Here is a 15915-nt window from a genome sequence, read left to right as displayed (position 1 = left end):
AAAATTATAGTTATTCCCAAGGACGGTAAAGACGCTTCTATTTGCGCTAACTATAGACCTATCTCGCTACTCAACTCGGATATCAAGATCTACGCAAAAATCTTAGCCCTCCGACTGAATAGTGTATTGCCACACCTAGTCCATAATGATCAGGTGGGATTTATCCCCGGCCGCCAAGCCCGAGACAACACAAGACGTGTTGTTAGTCTTGCTCACTACATCAATCTTACGCACACTCCTGCTCTTTTGCTTTCTCTGGACGCGGAGAAGGCGTTTGACAGGATAGGTTGGCCCTTTCTATTCGAAACTCTTGCCCATTTCGGCTTCCAGGGGGAATTTCTCACAGGAATCCAGGCCTTGTACTCGAGCCCTTCCGCCAGAGTATCTGTGAATGGAGTGCAGTCGGACCCTCTAGTTATCTCCAACGGAACCAGACAGGGCTGCCCACTCTCGCCTCTGATCTTTGCTTTAGTTATAGAGCCATTAGCAGCCCGCATCCGAGCCTCGCCCGACATCGGGGGGCTGAGGGTGGGGGGTTCTACTTACAAAATCTCGCTGTTTGCAGACGATGTCCTCCTATCGCTTTCCTCGCCACATACTTCTTTGCCGAACCTTTTTGACCTCCTCCTTGAATATGGCCAAGTCTCGGGGTACAAAGTTAACTGGTCCAAAACGGAGGCTCTCCCCTTCCACATCCCCCCTCCCCGATTATCCCACATGCAAAGCAACTTTAAATTCACCTGGTGCGCTTCTAAAATTCGTTATCTGGGGATCTTTATTACACGCCGCTACGGAGATCTATATAAGGAAAACTTTTCGCCACTGCTCAATAACCTTAAAGCCGACCTCCATAAATGGCAATCACTAATTATTTCCTGGCTGGGTCGCATTGTAGCTCTGAAAATGAACATTGTCCCCCGCTTACTTTATTTGTTTCAGACACTACCAGTGAAGGTTCCGGAATCTGTCTTAGCACAAGTCCACTCATGGATGCTCCGATTTGTGTGGAGTAACAAGGTGCCTAGAATAGGCTTTTCAACTCTGCGCAAACCAGTGCAGGAAGGGGGTAGAGGTTTCCCAGACATCCGTCTATATTATTTGGCCTCCCATCTCAGCCGGCGGTAACCTGGTTCGCCCCTACACAAACTTTACGCTGGCTTCAGCTGGAGACGGCACTTAGCCACATCCCATCTTTGTCATCCCTACTCCTATCCCCTCCCAGAACTAGATCTCCCCACCTACAATTGCACCCGGTGCTAGATTTCACCTGTCAGATCTGGGACTATTGCACGCGACGCTTTCACTTACTGTCATCTCCTTCGGCGCTTACCCCCTTATGGGACAACCCTTCTTTCGCACCGGGTCAGTCACTGACCCGCTCGGGTCCATGGGTGGAACGGAACATCCGCTTTGCTCTGGACATGCTCTCCGATGGAACCTGCGCTCCTCTATCGGACATCATGACGAAATTTGACTTCCCGGAGGCGAACCCTTTCACCTATTTCCAGCTGAGACACTTTGTCACTTCTTTATCAAACTCGTCCCCGTTCCAACCTCTCACCACGCTGGAGTCCTACTGTTATCACAAACCACTCGAGCGGGGAATCATCTCTCTGCTGTACTCCCTTCTCCAGACTCAGGACCAGAAGACGACCCCGGCCTTCGTACTCCAGTGGGAACGGGATCTAGGACCGGTGCCTGAGGACTATGACTGGTCGGACATCTTCACTGCGGTCGCGAAGTCCTCTATCTCAACCCTGGTAAAGGAAAATGCATATAAAATACTATACAGGTGGTATCTTGTCCCCTCAAGACTCCACAAAATGTTTCCATCCTCATCACCCATGTGCTGGAGAGAATGCGGGGAATACGGCTCTTTCCTCCACATTTGGTGGACGTGCCCTAAAATCACAATATTCTGGGATGCAGTCGCACGCCTGTTGAGTGCAGTACTCCAGACCCAAGTACAAAAAGCCCCTTGGTCCTTCCTGCTTGGCCTCCCCATTACTAACGCACCCCCAAACTCCGGTAAACTACTGACACAGATCCTAAACGCGGCTAGATGCTCAATTGCCCTTCAATGGAAACAGAGGGAGCCCCCCCCTATTAAACAGGTCATCAATAAAGTATGGTATCTCGCAAGCATGGAAAAAATCACTGCATACCTCCATAATAGATCTTTCCAGTTTCTCCTGAACTGGGAACTATGGTTCGACTCACAGGCTCCCGCAAGTGGATTACGGTCCCCCGGGAGCTCGATGGCTCTCCTGCTCTGAATTCGGTGATCTCCTATCCTGACGAGTAGTAACAAGCTCGCCCTTAAATGTGATCTCTTCGTGTCCCTCAGGTAGCACTTTCCCTTTTTACACTAACGCCCTATACGAGGTCAGCGGATTGAGGAGGCGCACTGGCGGCGCCCCCCCAAACCTGGGTCTCCCCCCCCCCCCCCCCCTATTCTATTCCCATCCCGTCTTGTCCCGTTCCCCCTTCTCTCTCTTCATGCTCTTTCTTTCTCTCCTTAGACTCCGTCTTTCTAATGCCATAGTTAAGTGCGTAATCTCCGGTTCCCATCCGACAGTAGGGTCTTTTTTTTTTTTTCACCCAGAGGTATAATCCATAAATGCTTCTCGTTTTAACAAATGTATGATTAATGATTCATATGTTATCTTTTTCTCCTTGTTTACCTCCTCTCTTTCTTGTCGCAAGCTGGGAACCGCATGATCTTTGTTCCAAGGTTATATCTCTGTCTTTGGTTGTATTTGTTACACGACAACAGCTCACCCCACGTGTGGTGGGGAGCTGTGGTGATGTTTATAACCTAAAAATTAAAATAAACAATTTAAAAAAAAAAAAAAAAAGGAGAACGTAGGCCCATTAAAATATGAACTGGCAGCCTTGATAAACGATGACAAAATAAAAGTGGATATACTGACATCAGTATTCACCAGGGAGGATCAGACGGTAATAGTAGTGCATAACGACAGTGAAGGTAAAGATTCTTGGCTAGATGCTTGTTTAAGTGAGGAAGTAGTCCTGGAGAGACTAAGCAACATAAAGATTAATAAATCACCAGGCCCAGATGGTTTTCACCCGAGGGTTATTATGGAGCTTAAGGCACTGCTTGCAAGACCCTTATACTTGATTTTCTATAGTTCAATTAAATCAGGTATGGTACCGAGGGATTGGTGTATAGCTGAGGTAGTGCCATTATTTAAAAAGGGCTCTAAAAATCATCCTGGGAACTATAGACCAGTTAGTTTAACCTCTATAGTGGGTAAAATATTGGAAGAAATTTTGAGGGATAGCATAGAGGATTATCTGCGGATTACTAAATTTATTAGCAAGAGTCAGCATTGGTTTGTGAGGGACAGATCATGTCAAACTAACTTAATTAGCTTCTATGAGGAAGTGAGCAATAATCTTGACCAGGGAAAAGCAGTGGATGTGGTCTATTAAGAGTTTGCAAAAGCCTTCGATACAGTGCCTCACAGGAGACTGATCATCAAATTAAGGGAACTTGGCCTAGGAAATACTATTTGTACATGGATAGGAAATTGGCTGGATGACAGGGTACAACGAGTAGTGGTCAATGGGATGTTCTCCAGCTGGGCACCAGTAGTCAGCGGAATTAAAAGTATTAAGAAAAATAAAATGGAGGCTTGAATGCCATTTTATTCCATACCACCATAACCTGTAATATACAGTTCATTTAGTAACCAGACAAATATTGCAGGAATAAGATGATCTTCATTTGGTTATCTCATCATCCAAGATTAATTCTTTGAGTGGTTTAAATGATATTTAATAAACTAAGGGCAACAGGTAGCCAATTGTATTTTATAAAATAAACCTATGAGCAGGACACATTACATAGTAATTGATATAATTGTAAGACATGTTGTCCACCTATAGGATAAAGTTATTATATGATCTCAGGTATTGGATTATTGAGCTGCATTGTGCTTTCTGCTTGTATTACACAGATTTGGATGACACGGTGACAGCACCATTTAGAAGAAGCAGAACGAAGCAGATTAATTATGGTGAGCCACCTGATTATGACTTGGAGTTGGTTAATGGAAGGAAGAGACACAAAGGTTTTTTTTTTTTTAAATTACTCTTTGTTTATAATTGTGCTCACATTGGGGTGTAACTTTCTGCAGAAGTATCCTGTGGCATAATTCCTACCACATTTGTGCGGTGCTCATTTCACTCACAGTTTCTGTACAGCGTTTTCTCATACATTATCTGGTTTTAATGTCATATTAGTATCCTGTCCAGATCAAGTCAAAGAAGTACATGAGCAGGATTCCAGCGGATCATCCACAGGTACGCATCCAAACATTGACTTTAACTCCACATATGGGAGTATGTTCATATAGCCATATTATTGCATTAGGCATTAAATGTTGGAAATATGTGTGTACAGGCTTGATGATGTAGCAGAGTTTCTGTACACACCGGCGGATGCCTTACAACTACGAACAGCCCCGTTACTTAACCAGTGGAGTGGTTTTATTGAAGATAAAGCAAGTACAGCCGTACTCACTGTTATACACACTGGTAGATAGAGCACGGTGTTATACAGCCACCAACGAGTAAGTATATGTGGGCACTGGGCAGTGGTGCTGGAACAGCGGTTATATCAGCAAGTAACCGCAGGTCCACTTCAGCTAAGTTGAAGACTACTGTCTCCCACTGTGGCACTCTAACACAGTCTTAATATGGCTCTGCACATGCTCAGTAGTAGCCTAGGCAGCCTTCTTGGTACAGGGAATGAAGCTTCTCTGGAAGAATAGCAACATGGAGGCTGCACAGTAGCACACTCCACTTTCAACACTAAACAGGACTGCTCAAATAGAAGAGAGCAAAATATAAGGAGACTGAAGGGGACAGCATTACGTCAGCAACACCAACTGTGATATGATTGGAAGACACGATGATCACCTATAGGATAAAGGGCCCGATTCAGACCTGATCGCTGTTGTGCGAATTCGCAAGGCAGTCAATTATCGAATGACTGCGCATGCGTATGGATCGTAGTGCGCACATGCGAGCAGACTTATTGATCTCCAGGCATACACAAGTTGATTAACAGGAAGCCAGTGTTTGGGGGTGGTAACTGGACGTTTTCTGGGGGTGTCAGGAAAAGCGCTGGCATGCCCAAAGCTTTTTCAGGGAGGGTGCGTGACGTCAGCTCCGGCCCCGAACATCCTGAGTCTATCACACTGTAGCAGTAGGTCCTGTGCTATGCACAGACTGGAAAAATCATTCGATGGTGAGTGAGCTGCGAACAGATTTGCAGCTGACCGGCGTTTGCAGAGATTTTCGTAAGGCGTACGCAGATTTGCACAGGGCAGGTATTCACTCTGTCTGGGCGGCGACTGTCTGATCGCACACCTCTGCAAATTCACAGAGGAGCGATCAGGTCTGAATTACCCCCAAGTTATTATATGATCTCAGGTATTGGATTATTGATCTGCACTGTGCTTTCTGCTTGTATTACACAGATTTGGATGACACGGTGACGGCGCCAGTTAGAAGATGCAGAACAAAGCAGATTAATTATGCTGAACCACCTGATTATGACTTGGACATTGTGAATGGAAGGAAGAGACACAAAGGTTATTTTTTTATTATTCCTGTTTAGATTTGTGCTCACCTTGCTGTGTAACATTCTGCAGAGTTATACTGTGTAATATGTTTTCCTTATACAGTGATCGCAAAAATGCACTATAGCGCGTATATTATATGCGCTACAGGCAGTGAGGGACTCAATTTTGAAATATGAGCGGGTCCTGCAGGACGTTCTCTGGCTCCTCAACCAATCACCGCCGGCAATATTCCCCTCTCAACCAATCACCACCGCAGCGTCCCCAGCCTTCACAGCCAGTCACTGCCAGGCCGGCAGCGTCTCCCATCTCCCCATTCAATTGCGCCTTCGCCCTGCCCTGAGACCTTTGTCTTTCCCTCTCTGGCCGCCAGCACACCCCCAGCGTACCGCTGTGCAGCTTCAATCTGCATTTGGGCATCCTCCTCCACGGGCTCCGGGTAACAGGATTCGCTGGCTTTTGCAGTCAGCAGTGTGCTCTGAGCCGGAAGCAAGACGGACTCCTGTGCTGCTTAAGAAAACAGAGGCTACCTCTCACCAGGAACTGAGCGGCAGCGCACAGGCTAACCCATTGTACTGAATATGCATCGGGACCAGCACTGGTGGCTTCAGGGGAGGGCGCAAAAGTATGTGCTCCGGGACAGGGTTTCTGACTCAAACTTTGCGCAGCTATGCAGCGCACTTACAGGGCTGCGGCAACCTGGTATCCTATTGCAGTCTAATGCTGGGCTGGCCGTACATACTGTAGCTTTCGGCATAGTGCAGAAACGTTGTGCAACCATTTACAGAGAGGACTGCAAGCTCCAGCCCCGCCCCCTCCATCCTGTGCGGCAGACCAGATTACAATCTAATGTCCCTCTTCTCTAACCCTCCCATTGTCTCCCTCCTCCCAGGAGTAAAGAAATCTCTTCACTAGACTACACAGTAAAATAGTTTGCATACTGCAACCCTTAAGTCCCCCCTCCCAACCCTGGCCGACATCAGGCTACTCTTCCTGTCGTGCTCCTGGAGTTAAGGTCCGTACACATTATACGATGTCGCTCTATGAGCGACGTCATCTAATGTTACCCCTCCCGGGCCGGCCGGTCGGCGGCCAACTGTACACACTGAGCGATATGAGTGCTCATATCGCTCAGTGGCGTCACGCCTCCGCCAGCCGTGCATGCGGCTCCTGGACGACAGTCCAGATCCTGCATGCATGCACTGCCGACAGCGACGATCGTTGCCGACCCGCGGGTCCGCGCATCGGTCGTCGCTGGCGGCATACACACTTAACGATAAAATGAGCGACGTCGCTCAGGGAGGGGGAAAATGAGTGACGTCGCTCATTTTATCGGCAAGTATGTATGGGCCTTTACAGGCAGCCTGCTGCTGGAGGGGCACAGGGGGCGTTGGAGTTAAGAGCACTCTGGATTAGATTTATATGAACTCCCAACTTCAACTCTGGAGTAATTGCTGATTGCACTGGGAGACTGGTGTCCTGCTGTGTAGCAGCTGTCTGCAGACTAAAGGTATGAAGTACACTGTGTGTAGCCTCCCTGTTCTCCAACCCTGTGTACACCGACACTGTGAAGTCAATCTGTGCCCCCATCCTGTGTATACTGCATCCTTGTCTGCGGATCATTAGGGAAAGCCGGCGCACGGGATCCCGACGTAAAAAATACTAATATTGGGATCCTGAGTGAGAAAAAAGCAGACAGGGGTGAGTAAGGGGTGTTATACCCTCTCCCCCATAACCCTAACCCCCCCCTCCTTAATGTCTAACCCTACCCTCTCCCCCCTGACCCTAAACCTAGCCCCCCGTCCCCGCTGCCTAAACCTATCCCTCCCGTCCCACAGCCTAACTCTAACCTTCAGAAGGGGGTGCCTAACCCTAACCCCCCCCTCCCTGCACCCTAACCCTCCCAGGACGCAACCTAACCCTAACCCCCTCACTGTGTAGCCCACCTGTGCCCATTCCCTGTATACACTGTCATGGATCCAGAGGGAGATCGCCCCCTGTAACACACAGCTCCCTGCCGGGCTCTCAGAGCACTGCAAAATAGTACAGCAAGTTCCCTGCTGCCGCATGGTGATCTGCTGGGATGTGCTCACATGGGCTGCATAGGGAGAGAGGCGTCTCTGCCCCATCACTGCAAGTAAGTGACCACTCTGCCTGCTGCTGTGTGCCAGCTCCCTCAGACCATCACACTACCTACCGCTGCTACCAGTAATCATGCTGCTATAGCACAACATGATAGTAAGTGGCACACCAGACTGGGCTTTACCTACTTGGCAGCTGCAGCCACCTATATCAGAGGGATCTCCCGGACCCCCTGCACCCACGGCTCTTCCTACAGCGTATCCCGATCACTGCTGGTCACAGTGATCAGGCAGCCCGCGGCACCCGGTGCCCGAGTGTGTCTGCAATCATGAGCTGCGGCTTCTCCCCCTCCCCTGTGTCCAGATCACTGTGGCCAGCAGAGATCGAGAAGCACAGTGCAGCAGAGTCTGCACAAGAAACAGCAGTCGTGACTTTGCCCCCTTCTGGCTGTAGCTGAGTCAGAGTAGCTGTGTGCACTGCACAGCTCGCTCCAGTTCACTGACACTGTCTGTGTGGCTGGGAGTGCTGCTTAGTCTGATTCTGCGGGGTGCGGAGTGAGAGGTCTCTGAGCAGGCAGCATGAATGCCTCTGGGAGAATTGGAGGAAGTCTCACCTGCTGCATCCGGTGTCAGTGGATGAGCTGAGGGTGCTGGGGCCCTGGGGGTGCACTCACCAGGTGAGACATTGTAGCAGGCAGTGGTTCCATAGTTATCCCCAGAGTGTTCTAATTATTATTTAGGGATGTTCTGCATTTTTACCCCATCACCCAATGTCTGCCCCAACTTGCCCTTCCCCCTTACTCCTGCTCTATAATGGCTCCATCCCCACCGCTCTGTCTGGTCCTCCTACCCTGGGTCCCTTACCCGATTCTCCACAGCTGGCGCTTCTCTTCTAGGTCTGTCCCATATCCATCGCAATGGGAGCAGCTGGAGCGTACTCCCAGGCTTCATCTGTGCACACATAAAGGAGATGTGACACTGTCACCCACTTCCTCCTTGTCTCCCACTATCTCTCCCCATCACCCTCTTTATCCAGTCACCCTCTGTCACCCACTGCCTCTCCGTCTTCTACTATCTCTACTTGTCACCTCACTCCCCTTTCACCCACTGCCTCTCCCCGTTATCCTGTTTGTCACCCACTGCCTCCCGCTGCATCTACACCCTGGCGTCACCCACTGTCTTTCACGATCACAACCTCCTGTCACCCTCTGTCTCTACCTGTCACCCACTGATTCTCTGTCTCCCACTATCTCTCCTTGTCACCCTCTGCCTCTCCCCTGCATCACTGTCTCTCCTGTCACTCTCTGTCTCTTTTTCTATCGCCAGTTACAGCGGCAATAGAAAACTACCTTTCACTTTGATTTGCTGGTATAATTAGAAAGCAGTGTTCTTTCAAACCCCACAATCTTTCCCCCTCGCTACCCCCAGCACTGCCCCAGTACTGTTTTTTTTTTTTTTTAAATTCAGTAATTTTTTATTGATAGTGTTTTACATATACACACAAAAAAAAAACATACAGCAGCTAAACCTAGCTCAACAAACAGGTCAAGTACAAAAAATAGTATATCAAAAACATTAATGACATTGGATTTACAGTATATCTGTTAAACAAGATATGACATGTAGCAGGCAACATATCGCATATATATAGTCAATACAACAATGAGGAGTCATTTCTAAAGCCTCTATGCTTCCCGCATCGCCCCAGAGCAAACAGGCATAATATCACATTCCGTATTAGCTACAGTATACATTACACAGAATACCTTCCCCTTTCCATCACGTCCCAAGGGCTGACGTATTCCATCTATCCCATTTATTAGAGTATTTAACCAGCATGTCACTAGATCTAAACATTGCTCGTTCATGGCCAGAAACCTCGTTGACCAGAGCCCGCCAATGAGATATATTGGGTAATTCAGGGGAGAACCATTTTCTGGCTATCAAGACTTTTGCCAGAGTGGTTAAGCATAGTACATAACGATATATGACCAGAGAATGCGTCTCTTCAAGGTCTAACCCGAACAGGCACAATCTAGAGTTCATTCCTGGCAATGATGGTTCTGTAAGGACAATATCATTCCAAACTGCAGCCCAAAATGGTGCCAACCTTGGGCATGACCATAATAGGTGCCAAAAGTCAGCACCCTCCCCATTGCACTGCGGACAGCAGGTATCAGAGCGAAGATGTGCACTATACAACATTACTGGGGTACGATATGTTCTATGTAAGGTATAAAAATATACCTGCTGATATCGAACACACGGGGTGGTATAACGAATGGATCCCAAAATCTGTATCCATTGTTCATTGGAGAGATCGCCAATATTACCTTCCCATTTAAGTTTCAAGGGGTCAAACAGATGAGAATTAACCTGCACATTCAATGCGGCATAAATCAGAGATATGTGTCCCCTGGACCCCAACGAAAGGAGCAATTTCTTGACTGGAGACACCGATATAGTTAAGGGGGCCGTACCCAGCTGCGCCTGCAGTGCATGACGCAGCTGGAGGTAGTGAAAAAAAGCAGTATTAGCAACAACATAGTCGCCACGTAGCCGCTCAAATGATTTAAGAATACCATTATCATAAAGCTGAGCAAATGTTATAACTCCCATCTGCCGCCATTAAGTATCCGAGGATAGGGGCAGTAGCTCCCTATATGAGGCATTAAACCACAGGGGTGTATCAGTATCAATGTCTTGCCAGTCAAAAAAGGTGTGCGCCAATCGCCAGACCAGAAGAGCCAGTCTAAGAATAGGGGGAAGACCAGAGAGAGTAGAGCCAGATAGCAAAAAATGAAGTAGAGAGAGAGGAGACTCCACCCACTCGGCATAGAACCCCAACAATGTGTCCCCACCTGCATCCAGGAGCCAACAAGAAAGGTAAACCAGCTGAGAGGCCAAGTAGTAAATTCTCAAATTAGAGAGGCCAAGACCTCCATCTAACTTGGACTTAACCAGAGCCTTCATAGCCACCCTAGGCGCCCCGCCTCCCCAAACAAAAGAGTTCAATACGCTGTCAATAGAGGAGAAAACTTTTTTAGGTATGTACACAGGAGAATGTTGCAGTACATACAGATACCTGGGTTGGATAGACATTTTAAATAAATTAATACGGCCGATCACAGTGAGAGGAAGCTTCTTCCACAGGTGAGCCTTCTTTTTAAAATTACGTGTCACAGGCTCCACATTTGATTCAACATAGTCCTGCTGACAAGGAGAGATCCAAATCCCCAAATATTTAAACTGGAGGGTCCACTGCAGCGGGCAAAGTCCGTCACATCAGGGAGAACACCAGATATGGGGTAGATATTGGACTTGTTCCAATTTATCTGTAAACCAGAATAAGTTCCGAAATGATTAACTAACTGCAACATAGTGAGTAACGAATTCTCAGAATCATTAAGAAATAAAAGCATATCGTCAGCATATAGTGCAATAGTATAAACATAGCTCCCGACCTTAATGCCTACAATATCCGGGGACATACGTATGCAACTAGCTAGCGGTTCAATGGCAAGGCAAATAGGGCCGGAGAGAGTGGGCAGCCCTGCCTCGTACCCCTCTCCAGTGAAAAGGGTCGTGACACATGACCATTGACTGAAACATGAGCAGCCGGGGAAGAATAGAGCAACTGGACCCACCGAACAAATTTAGGACCGAACGCAAATTTATGAAGCACTTCCCACAGGTACCCCCATTCTACCGAGTCAAAGGCCTTGGCAGCATCCAGGGACACCACCACTGCCCCCGCCTCGGACCTGTCCCCTCTCTGCAGATGGCAAAAGAGTCTTCGGAGGTTCTGTACCGTAGACTTCCCCGGCATAAAACCCGTTTGGTCACAGTGGACAATAGATGTAACAACTTTATTTAAACGAACAGCTAAAATTTTAGCCAAAATTTTTACATCTGTAGATAATAGGGAGATAGGGCGATAGGAGTCCGGGGAGGTGGGGTCCTTACCTGGCTTAAGAATTACTATTAGTATAGCCTCAGACATCGAGGGCGGCAAAGAACCGTAGTCAAACAAAGTGTTAAATAGTTCAACCAAATAAGAGGTATAGAATTCTTTAAAGCGTTTGTACAATTCAATGGGTATTCCGTCACACCCGGGAGCCTTATTATTGGGGAACGATGCTATAGCAACATCTAATTCCTCAGTGGTGAATGGGGAATCAGAATATTCAACAGATTCCGGAGACAGTTGGGGCAATTGTATATGGGAGAGATAGTCTCTCAGTTGATCCATTGTATAAGACACTTTAGACCCGTACAGCGAAGAGTAGTAATCAAAAAATACTTCAGTAATATCAGGACACGAGTACTTCATAACACCCTGGAGATCACACACCTGTTGGACAGAAATACTACCCCTCTCTTCCCTAGATAGGAAGGCGAGATAACTACCCCCAATCTCCGCCTGTGAGTATAGAGAATGCTTGGAGAACAATAACCGACGCTTGGATTTATCTAAAAGAAACGTCGTCCACTCCCGTCTGGCCATCTCCCAGCTAGCATGCAAGGAGGGGGATTTGTGCAAAATATAGTCAGCTTCTAATTGACAACAAATTTTTTCAAGGCGGGATTCCTCTTCCCTACTAGACCTTTTAATAGCAGCCACCCTTCTAATAAGGGAGCCATGGATAGAGGCTTTAAATGCATCATGCTTAACAGTAGGGGTAGGGCAGGAGGCGTTAAAATCCTGCAAGTCTCGCCAGTCAGCAAGCAAATCAGCTCCATCACTCATTAAGGACAGCCAGAATGGGTTAAGTTTCCAAAACAAGACCCCCTGGGGAGACAAAGGATCTAAGACCAATAAAACAGGTGAATGGTCGGAAATCCCTCTGGCTAAGTATTTAATCTGAGTTACCTTAGGGGTCAAATATGGTGATATGAGGGCCAGGTCAATACGGGAGAATGTATTAAAAGTAGCCGAATAGCAGGAGTATTGGCTCTCATGGGGAAACCGGACCCTCCAAATATCAATTAATCCCAATTCAGTAGTTAAATTAGAGAAGGGGGTAGGAGAAGGAGATGATAGATCAGTATGGGGGCTCTCTCTCCACCTATCTAAAGATAAGTCCATTACATTATTATAGTCACTAATACAGATGGTGGGAGTAGATGGTGACAATGCAACAAACGACATAGCTTGTCGCAAAACATCATTATTGTAAGGGGGGGGGGACATATACTGCAAGAATATGTAGAAGGGTGGAGTTAACGAAGGCTCTAAGAAAAACAAAGCGACCATACTGATCCACCTGACTATGATCTAAATGAAAATTTACAGATTTTCTGATAAGTACAGACACTCCCCTGGCATTTTGTGAAAAGGTAGAATGAAACAGCCATCCCACCCACGGGTTTTTCAGGGCCATCGTCTTAACACCAACCAAATGAGTCTCCGAAAAGCAAATAATATCCGCCTTATATTTTTTAGCTTGCGACAGGACCAATGCTCTCTTTATTTTATTGTTAAGGCCCCTCACGTTCCAGACGAGTAGGTGAAGCCCCTCAGATGCTACCAACATTGAAAGACGTTAGACTGGAAAACAGGAGAAAAGAAGAGAAAAGGAGAAAAAGGTGAAATGACACAATGACAGAGAATACCTCATCAGAGCACATGTAGAGCAGAGCAGCAGGCGTACAAATACGCAAAAGAGAGGAAGAGAAAAAGTTCGGAGCAATTGAGAAACAAGGACGCCAGAACACATCCACCATGACTATAAAGATACATTGCAGCCTTAAATCACCAGCAGTACTTGACCATAACAAAAAATACCAATATTTAAGCGAAAAAAAACAATAAAACAGCAACAACCCAACCACCCCACCCCCCACCCTGTACATCCATCAGGAACCTAGATATACCTATATCCCCAACCAAACTTCCCGTTGCCTAAACTAAAAAAAAAACTAAATAGTAAAGGTCGTAAAAAGGGAACAGGTAGGAGTAGACACCCCCAACTACTATATCACAGCAAGGGCTCCCTGTAAAGGAGAGCGGCCCCCGGTAAAAAGACCTTCACATACAATAGTCAACCATATGAACTCTCACATAATTAAACAAAAAGAAAAACCTGAGAGAGAGCGAAAAAAACCACAGAATAAACTGGCGGTACAATAGGAGCTCCATTCAGCGAGGTGCACGGGGTCTCTGCTCCAGCCACGCCTCGGCCTCTCTCGGAGCCCTCATATATCACCCGCAGTCTGGCAGGGAACAGCATTGAATACTGAATCTGCCTGTCCCTCAGCTTTCGTTTGACCTGAAGAAATTGGGACCTGGATTTCTGTACGTCCATAGCAAAGTCAGGGAAAACAGACACAGAGTGGTTATCAAACTGCAACGGACCGTGCAACCTGGCCAGGCGGAGAATGGCATCCCGATCCTTGAAGTGGAGCATGCGGGCAATAAAGGTGCGCGCTGGGGCACCAGGAGGGGGGGCCTGAAAGGGTAAACGATGTGCGCGCTCCACCGCGAATTGCGCAATAAAATCATCTTTTTTAAACACACTGAGTAGCCAGTCCTCCAAGAATTTTTCTGGATGTGTACCCTCAGCTCGCTCAGGCAGCCCCACAAAGCGTACGTTATTTCTTCGTAAGCGGCCCTCCATATCCGACAACTTGGTTTTAATAGCAGCCATCTGGGATGAAAGGTCAGCGACACTATCCTTGAGTGGTGCAGTCACGTCTTCAATGTCAGAGACACGTTGCTCTACACCCCCCACACGCTCACGCAGCCTTTGCATGTCATGACGAATAATTGAGAAATCAGCCTGAACCTGGCCGATCTTGTCCATCACCCTCGTCTCAGACGTATTGATGGCTTTCAGAATTTGCTGTGTGGATTGCATAACATCAGTAACAGAGGTTTCCTCCGAAGTGTGCTGCGGTGAGGGAGGCGGTGTAGCCTGGGTACACGGGGGTGTCGGCCCGCGTGGATTTCTAGCAAATCTTTCCAAGCGCGCAGCAGTGGCAGCAGCATTGCCGGTTTTTCCCATACTACTGCAGGAGGAATAATCGCTCCAGGAGAAAAAGAGTAAATAAGCACAAAGAGAGTGGCAAAGTCTTATATAGTGAAGCTTGGAGTACAGTAGCTGCTTCAGGGAATTAAGAAACACAAAATGCACCCCTGAGTGTGATCAAACAGGATCCAAGATAAACAGGGCACAGTCAGTATTCATAGAAGGCAGTGCAGCACATCAGAATTGTAATCCAAATATGTTGAGAGAGACTCAGGCAACCAGCCCAATGCAGGGCCCAGGCATAAACATATATACTGCAGCACACTGGGTGGGAAGCAGCAGGCCTCTGTAATTGCCAGCAGCAGTTAATAAAAGAGCATGTGTCCCAGCACCACAGAGAGGGGAGGGGAGAGTACCTTGTGCAGGGAGAGGTCACAAGCAGGGCAGAAGGCGCTGCTGCGGGCCGGGGAGGTCCCTCCACAATGTCCAAATCTCTGTAGGCACAAGGCGCACAGCGGCGCCAGACGTCTCAGGGGGTGCAGGAGAGGTTCACACAGCAGCAGATGAGTGTGAATTCCAAAAACACCGGATGGGTTCAAGGATGAAGAATAGGGAGCTACAGCAGCCTGCTGCTTACTCCATGCTGTGCCAGGCCCCGCCCCGCCCCAGTACTGTTTTCCCACAAACCCACTCCTGGCCCCCAGTACTGCCCCAGCTGCAATCTACCCCTATCCCCAGTACTGCCCCCAGTAGCTACCTACAATTACACCATTCTTACCGCCAGCATTGCCCCAGTACTGCCCCAGCTACTGCCTTTCTTACCCCTCCCTACACCAACTATCTCCCTGTACCCCAACGGCTACCTGCTCACAGCACTTCTCAAACTGTTGACTTCCCCCAGTTGTGCCCCAACTGATGCTTGCCCTTAACCCCTCCATACCCCCAGCACTACCTGTCCTTAACCCTCCCTACCCATCCCTGCCCCAAGTGTTCTCTGCCTCAACCCCCAGTTCTGCACCAACTGCTGCCTGCCCCTAGCACTGCCTATAAAGCATAAATTGTGATGGGACCCAGAAACAATGGAGTAGGACCCCAATTTTTTAAAGTGAGGGGTCCCAGGGACCCACATATTTTTTCGCTCAGCGCGATCACTGTTATATGTGCGGTGCTCATTTAACTCTGTGTCTGTGCAGTGCTTTCTCATACATTCTCTGGTATTAATGCTATTTTAGTGCCCCGTCCAGATCAAGT

At 47.8% G+C, this 15915-nt stretch overlaps 1 protein-coding gene across 8 annotated transcripts in view; it reads left to right on the top strand.

Annotated features, from left to right (window-relative positions):
• Window positions 1–15915, top strand: part of LOC134928285 (sp110 nuclear body protein-like) — a 200914-nt gene that overhangs the window by 131407 nt on the left and 53592 nt on the right. For 7 of the 8 annotated variants that reach the window (XR_010177884.1, XM_063923859.1, XM_063923879.1 and 4 more), the window contains exons 10-12: window positions 3984–4043; window positions 4270–4329; window positions 5511–5624. Coding sequence is in view for 7 of the 8 variants with exons in the window: in XM_063923859.1 (XP_063779929.1) it covers window positions 3984–4043; window positions 4270–4329; window positions 5511–5624 (234 nt within the window). In the remaining variant the exon portion in view is untranslated. The remainder of the gene's footprint in view (window positions 1–3983; window positions 4044–4269; window positions 4330–5510; window positions 5625–15915) is intronic. The other variant, XM_063923888.1, reaches the window with a different exon arrangement.

This window comes from Pseudophryne corroboree, chromosome 1, assembly GCF_028390025.1.
Source record: "Pseudophryne corroboree isolate aPseCor3 chromosome 1, aPseCor3.hap2, whole genome shotgun sequence".
NCBI lineage: Eukaryota > Metazoa > Chordata > Amphibia > Anura > Myobatrachidae > Pseudophryne > Pseudophryne corroboree.
This window is presented reverse-complemented; position numbering and strand designations above follow the sequence as displayed.